The sequence below is a fragment of the Elgaria multicarinata genome, chromosome 4 (genome assembly GCF_023053635.1).
Source record: "Elgaria multicarinata webbii isolate HBS135686 ecotype San Diego chromosome 4, rElgMul1.1.pri, whole genome shotgun sequence".
Lineage (NCBI taxonomy): Eukaryota > Metazoa > Chordata > Lepidosauria > Squamata > Anguidae > Elgaria > Elgaria multicarinata.
The window spans coordinates 49,750,036-49,760,157 of NC_086174.1; the positions used below are offsets into that span (position 1 = coordinate 49,750,036).

At 39.7% G+C, this 10,122-nt stretch overlaps 1 protein-coding gene across 2 annotated transcripts in view; it reads left to right on the forward strand.

Moving 5' to 3' along the window:
* The window catches only part of LOC134397511 (zinc finger protein 318-like), a 28,591-nt gene extending 21,892 nt beyond the window's left edge, over nucleotides 1-6,699 (forward strand). The window contains exons 10-11 of one of the 2 annotated variants that reach the window (XM_063124234.1): nucleotides 343-5,676; nucleotides 6,025-6,699. In XM_063124234.1, the coding sequence (XP_062980304.1) occupies nucleotides 343-5,676; nucleotides 6,025-6,033 (5,343 nt within the window). In that variant the 3' untranslated portion in view covers nucleotides 6,034-6,699. Of the gene's footprint in view, nucleotides 1-342 lie in introns of both variants that reach the window. The other variant, XM_063124233.1, reaches the window with a different exon arrangement.
* Nucleotides 6,700-10,122: the final 3,423 nt, after the last annotated feature.

The following is a 10,122-nucleotide window of genomic DNA, read 5'->3' on the forward strand; positions in this document are numbered from 1 at the left end:
CACCAAAATTGGTCTGGTAGGTTTTGAGTAATAAGTTTTACAGTACCATATTCTTAAATAGATGCTGGGTTTTTTTCATCATCACATTCAAATGAAGCTTTATCTCAAATATTACTTTATTTATTTGGTAGAAGTACAGAATGATTTTAATGTTTTCCTGGTATTGAGATTCTAAATATTAAGGTTGTACAAAAATGTCTCCAACCCCCTTTTCCCAGCAAGTACAATTAATACTGTGGGGAGAGGGTTGAGAAAGAGGAATTAGTAGGGAAGCCAAACCTGATCCATGAATGAAATTGTGTATTGTGTAACAGTGTTGAGAATTTTCTCTTCTTCCCACAGAAACATGTAGATGAGAATCCACTCTATGAAGAGAGGAGGAACCTGGACCGTCAAGCAGGATTGTCTGTGATTCAAGAAACAGAACGCAGGCTGAAACGGAAACAGTGTGAAAAGCAAAAAGAGGAGAAAGATGAAAAGACAGCAAAAGTGTCAAGAAAAGAGGAACCAAAGAGTACCAAAGAACTGGGTGATGGGGATAATGAACATGAGACTAGTAAAAGGAAAGAAGTTCCTAATGGCCAAAAATGTGAGATTAAGCTTAAATTGAAGAAAGATGACAAAGAGGTTGAGAAGAAGGAAGGGAAAAAAGAGGAATCCCCAAAGGAGTCAAGATTGTCATCTTTTGGAAAGTTCAGCTGGAGGAAGACTGAGAGAGAGGAAAAAAATCAAGACAAAGATGTCTTTAGGGAGGAGAGTGCTGAGGAAAGCAAAGATAAAGAAAGTAAGCCCCAGTCTGGAAAACCAAATTCAAAGCCCATTGCAATTAAGTTGTCTGGAAAAACGGTTATTCCACACACCAGCCCCTGGACCCCAGTTGTTTCAACTTCATCACAAGCAAAAATCAGACCTAATTTACCAATTCCCATGATGGTTCTCAGGAAGTCTGCAACTACAACAGTAAGCAAGCCAGCACCTTTAAATACTTTCCTGTCTATAAAATCTTCTGGTGCCACTACCAAGCCACTTCCTGTAGTTAAAGAGGGTAATCCAGAACTTGTTCTAGCTCCAGATATTATTTCAAAAGCATTTGGAGGAGAAGTAGTCGTTTTAAAGAACTCACAGGATAAAACAAAGGCACCAGAACAACCAGAGGAAAAGGAGCATGAAAGTGTGTCAAAGGCCCTAGAACATGCAAGAGCCCTGGAACATGCAAAGGCAAATGCAGCAAAGGTTCAGGAGCAGGCCAGTGTTATGGCAAAAGCACAAGCAAAGGCACGGGAGCTTGCAGCTATGGCAAAGGAACAAGAAGTTACAAGAGGGGCAAAGATAAATGACCAATCCATGATTTTTGAAAGATCACATCGCCGTCCTCCTCTACTACCATTGCCTCCAGGACCACCACTGACGCTAGCAGTACCACTACCACGACCACCAGCAATATTATTCCCACCTCCACCCCTGATGCCACCGAAAGAAACAATTATCTTGGCAGATGACATGGCTCCTGGTGTGTCTGAGGATGATAAAAACATACTGGCAGTGCCCATGTGTCCCCATCCTTTGCCACCTCCAACTATTTTTAGAGACCATGTTAATAAATTAGAAAAAAAGAACTCTTCCTTGGCTGCAGGTAATGCTAAAGATCTATACGACATCTTCTACAATAACAGTGGCAGGAGTCCAGCTGACAGCAAGCTCATGAATTCTGCAACTTCAGATAAAGGAAAAATAAATCCTATTGAGAGAGAGAGAAACACAGACCTTTTGGTAAATTCTAAACCAAGCAACAACTCCTTTGCACAAGAATGCAGTTCTTCTGATGTTAGCAAAATCCCCTCAGGTGATGGGACTGCAGAACCAGAGGAAGTAAAAGCTGAGAAAAAGGCAGCCTGTGAAGAAAACATTGATCTCAAAACTGAGGATGAGGGGGGATCAGAGAAAATCTCCATTTCGAATACGCTGTCTACATTCAAGTATAAGGAAGTATTAGAATCTAACAACCTTGCAACAAGTGCCTCTGTTGCCTTTCAGAATGAAGAAGAAATGGGAACTCCTGCTCCAATTGAATTTAGCAAGAAATCACCAGAACTTGTAAGAGCAGAGCTAGACATACAAATACCAAAAAGAAGTCCTCTTCCTTTGGATGACTTTAGTAAGAAATCCACAGACCTACAATTATTAGAAGACGCAGAATCTTACAATCTTCCAAGTGCCTCTGTTCCCTTTCAGAATGAGGTAGAAATAGGAACTCCTACTGCAACTGAATTTATCAAGAAATTACCCAATCTTGAAAAAGCAGAATTAGCCAGGCAATTGCCACAAAGGAGTGCTCCCGCTTTCAAAAATGACAGCAAGAATCCATCAGAATTTGAGACAGCAGAGTTTAAATCTTCTGATGATAACAAATTGACTGTAAAGTTTTCAGAAAACAGTGTCTCTCCTTTAGGAGATGTTAGCAAGAACCCATTGGAGCTCAAGACAGCAGAATTAGCTATGCAGTTGCTAGAAGGCAATGCTCCTCTTTTGGAAGATGATAGCAAGAAGCCATCAGAACTTGGGACAGCAGAGTTTGAATCTCCTCATGATAAAGAATTAACAATGCAATTGTTAGAATACACCACTGCTCCTTTAGAAGATCTTAGCAAGAAGTCATCAGAGCTTGGGACAACAGAAATTAAATCTCCTGATGATAAAGAATTAATGATGCAATCATTAGAATACACCACTGCTTCTTTAGAAGATTTTAGCAAGAACCCATTCAAACGTGACAGAGCAGAATTAGTTACGCAGTTGCCAGAAATCAGTGCTCCTTCTTTAGAAGAACTTCACAAAAATCCATCGGAGACTGGGGCAGCAGAATTTAAATCTCTTGATGATAAAGAATTAACAATGCAATCGTTAGAATACACCACTGCTCCTTTAGAAGATCTTAGCAAGAAGTCATCAGAGCTTGGGACAACAGAAATTAAATCTCCTGATGATAAAGAATTAATGATGCAATCATTAGAATACACCACTGCTTCTTTAGAAGATTTTAGCAAGAACCCATTCAAACGTGACAGAGCAGAATTAGTTACGCAGTTGCCAGAAATCAGTGCTCCTTCTTTAGAAGAACTTCACAAAAATCCATCGGAGACTGGGGCAGCAGAATTTAAATCTCTTGATGATAAAGAATTAACAATGCAATCGTTAGAATACACCACTGCTCCTTTAGAAGATCTTAGCAAGAAGTCATCAGAGCTTGGGACAACAGAAATTAAATCTCCTGATGATAAAGAATTAATGATGCAATCATTAGAATACACCACTGCTTCTTTAGAAGATTTTAGCAAGAACCCATTCAAACGTGACAGAGCAGAATTAGTTACGCAGTTGCCAGAAATCAGTGCTCCTTCTTTAGAAGAACTTCACAAAAATCCATCGGAGACTGGGGCAGCAGAATTTAAATCTCTTGATGATAAAGAATTAACAATGCAATCGTTAGAATACACCACTGCTCCTTTAGAAGATCTTAGCAAGAAGTCATCAGAGCTTGGGACAACAGAAATTAAATCTCCTGATGATAAAGAATTAATGATGCAATCATTAGAATACACCACTGCTTCTTTAGAAGATTTTAGCAAGAACCCATTCAAACGTGACAGAGCAGAATTGGCCATTCAGTTTTCAGAAAGTAATGCTCCTCCTTTGGAAGAACTTCACAAGAATCCATCGGAGATCGAGGGAACAGAATTTAAATCTCCGGATGATACAGAGTTAGCAATGCACTTGCCAGAAAAGGAGGCTGGTCTTAGTAAGGAGCCTGTAATAATGAGGCATGTTGGTGTGACTAGTTGTGAAGACATCGATGAGAAGCTGCAAGACCAACAGAATACAGAGGTTTGTGATCAATCCAAGTTAGAAGAAATTAACAGTGATTTGGAAGTAAAAGCATATGTGACAAGTTTAGGTGAGAGAGATGTGGGAAGAGAACGTTTGGAATCAGCAGACCATAACTTTGCAGTTAGTCAGGGAGACAAGTCTCAGTTATTTGAAATACAAATAGAAACCCCTAAGGGGGAAGGACCAATTATAACAGAAGAGAAGCAAATTGATGACAGCTCTGAGCAAACAACATGGGTTTCTACATGGGTTTCTGATATCTGTGTTCAGAGTCAAGTGGCTTGGGAGCCAATCGACTTATCGTCCAAAGTGAGTGAGAAAAGTCCTCAAATAGTAGTGAGAGAACAGAGTTTTTCTAAAGAATCATCATTGGGTCTAAAACTGGGTCCTGTGGGAATTGAAAGGCTCGAGCCAGCAGTCATTGATGAAAGTCCTCAAACGTCAGAGGTCCTGAACATAGATCCAGAATTGAAGCCTTTAAATAAAGGTGAATTGGACTCTTTCCATACTAACAGTGAACAAGACTTGTTGGTTAATTTTCCTCCAAGGGACAATGAGGCTTTTAATGTAGTCAATGCTCCAAGTTCAGGAGAGATGCCAAATGAGTGCCTTGCTAACATAACCATGGTAAGCAGCACAGTAGGGGAATATGAACAAATTAATCAACAACCATTAAGCTGTGAAGTTAAGGATCTTGAAGTAGAGGGAACTAAAGCTTTGGACAGTATCTCTTCTACAACTGATGCCGAAACTAGTTCCAGTGTAGAATTAATGTTCCTACAAAATGATACACAGAGATCTTCTGAATCTCATATGAAGTTAAGTTACATGGAAGAGACACCTTTAATCGAAACAAAAAATGCTATTTTTTCCAGTATTCAGCCAGAGATGGTGCAAGAACCATTAGATGCTCTTCCAACAGAAATCAGTGTTGGACATCTTGGAGAAGAGGCCCTTACCTTCACAGCCATGAACACGGGGGTCTTGAATACCTCAGCAGCTGATGATTTTGACTTGAACTCAACTTATTCAGAACTTAGCTTTAACCAGACTACAACCCTTACTCTGAATTTAAAAGTAGAAAATGAGAGAGATTCTCTGAAGTCTGATGAAATAAAGCCTACTGATCCATCTGAACTAAAACCAGGTTTGGAATTAGAAACTATTCATTTCAGTCTAGGGGATATTGAAGTGGAACGTGAACACTTGAGTATCCTACCATCTGAAATTCTAAATGAAGATACTGTAGAAAGCCCCAAGTTAGAAACTATTACATCTATTTGTTTAAAGTCTAGCAAGACTAGTGAGTTGGGCATTGACCAACCTGCAGTTGAACCAGAAATGATTGATTTTGTTGTATCAGCCTCTGGTGATCAAGAGGACAAATTTTGCTCCTTGGTTTCTGATGCAATAGTTTCACATATGGGATCTCCTGCACCAAATAGTGACACTGCAGAACCAAGCATGTCACTCATTGAAATGCAGGGTATGCCTTCAGTTTCTGGGGTTTTTCAATTAGATGTTAGCCAAGGTGGCACTTCTGATATGTCATCATTGAGTTGTGTTGGAAAAAATGTGGAAAATCAAGCAGCTGCATGTATGGAACCCCTCCATCCAGATCGCAATAAAACATCTGTAGAAGTGGGGGGCTCGGGCAATAGTGAATTGTACAGTGAGATGCAGACATCTGGAGGGGAGATAACCAAGATGGAAGAGGAAAATGATGACAATAGATCTGAGGTTCACAGTAAGTTGACTTTAGAAGTTACTGACAACTCTACAAAGCACCTGGTAAGTTCTGACAAAATGGGTCCGAATGTTTGAGTAGCAATTGTTGAGATTTTGTAAATATTCTGTTTTGAGTTTATTATGTTGGACATCTTGTAGCTCACAGTAGACGTTGGCTAAAGCCTAAGCTTCCATACCCAAAAAACTAGACTCTGTTGTACATATACTACATTGCGTAAAGTTTTCATGTCAATCTTTGACTATTAGGTTTCCATTTCCTGCCATTAAAATGGAATTTCTCATTTATAATGTGCATGGTTTGGGCTCTGGACTTTTGTTTTTGTTATTGTTGGGGTGTGTGTCTTCCTTTTGCATTTTACTTTGACTTTTAATGATTTCTGATTTACACAGCTTTTGTAAGTAACATTCCAAGTGCAACCCTGCAAGCGCAAGGACACCTGTTCAGAACTTCAGGAAAATGAAGGCTCTTGCTGAATCATTTAAGCAGAAAGTTTCTTTGAAACGTTATGCATATTTTGTTGTGCAAAATGTAAAATGCATGGAGATTGTTCTGCATTTTTCATGATGCAGAAGATTGTTCTGCATTGTTTGACTTGTAATTACATTGTTGAATTGCGCCTGTAATCAAGACTGCAATGTCATATTGTATAAAACCCTCTGTGGATACCATCTCATTGAACAAAGGAGAAAAATCTGCCAACTCAATTTTGGAGAAGAAACCTATTTGGTAAGGCTGTGACCCGACTCCTGGATTCTGCATATTGAGGTCACTTACATGATTTGAAATCACATTTTCTTTCATTGTATTGTGATACAGTAACTGTTTGTGTTAAATTGTTTAGCAGCTTCCCAACTCAGAAGAAATAGAAGATCTGAACTTTGCTCTCAGGATTGGATTCACTTCATATATCCAGATATTACATGCCTGAATGGTACCTTGAGCCACAAAATAACTGTTGTGTGAAGGTTTTCACTTATACAGTTTGTCAAGATATGCATTAAATCTTTGCATGGACTTATCTAAAGTTTCATCTGTAAATCTTAAATAAACTCACGATAAACTAAGATGTGGTCATTTTTTTCCTGTCTTTTTTTTAATAAGCACTTCCGTATCTAGCTTTTTAATTCTGTAGGTGGAGATAGAACTAGTGCAACAGTTCCTCAGTTCACTTTCTGTGGAAAGGTTCTGACCCTCTTTCCATTCCAGCTACATTGGGTGCATAATCAATCCTTGAAATATACAGCATTAATAGAACATTAATTAAACTATTTCTCAGGTTAAACATGGTGGGGGATCTATATACATTCCATATTAAAAGAAAACTCTATGCCTGGAATACTTGGGAAGACTCCTGGGTGTTTTTCATGGAGCTTTCTAAGGATCTGTGCTCCTCAAATAAGGTTAGTGGGGTGAGGGAAATGGTAAATGAGCTATTAAGCACAAGAAAAGAATTTGTGTCAACTTAAGATGGAAGTAAATTGCTGCATTGGGGAAATAAGTGTTTATTATGAAGTTACAGTTAACTTGTGCTGTGTCTGTCATTCAATCTACTATTCTGCACTTGTGCAAGAGTAGGAATTGGTGGCAGCCATCGCCAATGCCTTGCACAAAGACAGGTGTAGTTGGAGTTGATTTGCCTATCTGCATCTACTGGTCCTGACAACTACAAAGCCACCTCTGTTGGCACAGTTCTATAGACTTAGTGCTTGGTAGTAATTTTATATAAACGGGAATGCAGGTATCACATACTTGTTAAGTATGAGATACCAATTAGTATGTTGGTGCAAGTCATTCTGTGCTGTTGCAGATGCATACATCTATAGATTGAGTTTTGATAAAATAAATAGGTTTAGTAAGCACTGTTGCCTTTCATCAGTTCTACCAATAAAATCTAGTAAGTACTGCATTGCACTGAGATGTATTCCACTTTTATCCTGCCTTAGCTCCAAGGAATTCAGGGTAGCACGCATACTTTTTCTCCTCCCTCCATTTTCTCCTCACTATAGCTCTGTTAAGTAAGTTAGGCTAAGAGAGTGGTCTCCCCAGTCTGTGTCCAGCACTGTTTCTACTACACTAAGGGTAGACAGAAGGTAAATCTCCAGCTGTTTTGCACTTCAACTTCCATAAGACCTTGCCAGCATAGCAGTTGGTCAAGAATGCTGGGAGATGATGTCCAAAACATCTGGAAATCTGCCGTCTGTCCATCCCTGCACTAACTAAATCACACTTAATTCATATCAATTTAATTCATATTAACATTAATTGTGAGGTTATTTCCTCACAAACTGATTATAATTCCTACTCTTACATAAGCATGCTTCAAAAGAGGAGAGGGGAAAAACCTTTTTTATGCTTCATGCCTTGGTTGTGTTGACAGGATAGTGGTTAAAATGTGTAAGAGGTAACCTAAGTTAATTGATGTTAATTAGGATAAGTTGTGACGAGTTCAGATTTTTGTGACAACTCTACATTTAATGTAGAAGAGGATACTGAATAATAATTGTAAGCTTATTTGTACACATGAAAGTAGGTGGAATTGTATAACTCAAGAATAATGGTGGTTTGTATTTAAATAGGCTCTGAAAAATGATTTATTGTTTTTCTGAAATATGAAGGTGCTACACCAGGAACAAAAAAATATTTCACCTTAAGTGAGGAAATAATCTGGTAATTTCCTCCCTTCTCAATTATGTAAACTTAAGCTCAGACTGTTTATTTCTCTGACCAATTACGGTGTGTGCAGTTTTAGTTTAGTGGAACTTCCCTGAAGCAGTACAGTACTTGAGCTTTTTATTTTGATTCAGAGAAATAGGCAGAATTAGAACTTCTAAGGCCATAGCTAGACAGGGCAATATCCCAGTGATCGCCCCAGGATCGTCCCTGTGTGTCCAAATGACGCACAGGGCATCCCGGGAGCAGGGAGGGATGATCCCTCCCTTGCCCCGGGATATCGTCCTACAGTTCTAGCCCGCTTTTTCCGTGGCCTCGGGATGATCCTGAGACGGTGAAACGTGGGCGCGCGTCACAGTTTGTCCTGGCTCCTTGCGAGTAACTGCGAGGAGCTGGGCATGGGGCACAGAGCTCATGTGGGGTGGGGGGAGCAGGGAAATTTAGTTATTTTTTAAAAAATACTATTTACGCATGAGCGCTCGTGTGCTCCTTTTTAAAAAACCAAAATGGCGGGTGCGATGTCGCACACTGTGTGTAAACCAGGGCAACGATCTCGTGATCATAAAATCGTGAGATCGCCTCCCTCCGACCCCCGTCATCTAGCTGAGGCGTAACATAGAGTGCCATCCCTTCCATGTTTTGACGTGTTACAACTTGAAATTAAAATGGAGCTAATTAGAACTTCTCACTGAACTACACAAAATAGTCCATAATGTCAAAGTGGAGAAAGAATCTACATGTTTAACAAAATGATTTACAAATACAAAATTGAGAGGTCTTGATTGCATAAGTAAGTAATCACCCCCTTTGTTGTGATACCTAAATAAGCTCTGGTGGAACCAACTGCCTTCAGAAGTCACGTAATTAGTTGAATGGAATCTACCTGTGTGCAATTCAAATGTCACGTGATCTCAGGTAAAATACACCTGTTTCTGGAAGGCCCCAGATTTGTTGGAGAGAATATCTAAACAAACCGCATCATGAAGACCAAGGAGCTATCAAAACAAGGACAGGATTAGGTTCTGGAGAAGCACCAAATCCCAAACTATGAACGTCCCCTAGAGCACTGTTAAATCCATTATTACAAAATGGAAAGAATATCGTACAACTGTGACTGTCTAGAGAAAGCTGTTTACCAAAACTCACTAAGGACATTGGTCAGAAAAGCAACCAAGAGGTCAATGGTAACTGAAGGAGCTGGAGAGTTCCACAGCTGAGAAGGGAGAAACCATCCATGGGATAACTATCACCTGGATGTTCCACGAAGCTGGGCTTTATGGAAGAGTGGCAAGAAGAAAACCATTGGTGGGGGAAAAACATATCAAAGGCATTTGGAAGACAAAGCAAACATGTTGGAAATGGTTCTGATGAGCTCAAAATTGAACTTTTGGGCCTTAGCACAATATGCTATGTGTGGCAAAAAGCCAGCAGTGCTCCTCAGCCTGAACATCATCCCCATGTTGAAGTGTGATAACAGTATTATGTTATGGGGATGTTCTTCATCGGCAGGGACGAGGAAGCTGGTCAGGATTGAGGGTGTCAAATACAGGGCAGTTTTAGAGGGAAACTTGTTTCAGGCTTCAAGGGACCTAGAACTATGGCAGAGGTTCACCTTACAGTAGGACAATGACCCTAAGCACACATCTAAAGTTACACTGGAGTGGTTTAAAAACAAGAACCTGAATGTCTTAAGAATGACCCAGTGAAAGCCCAGACCTGAATCCGATTGAGAATCTGTGGCAAGTCTTGAAAATTGCTGTTCACCATCGGTCTGCATCCAAGCTGATAGAGCTTGAGCAATTTTGCCAAGAAGAATG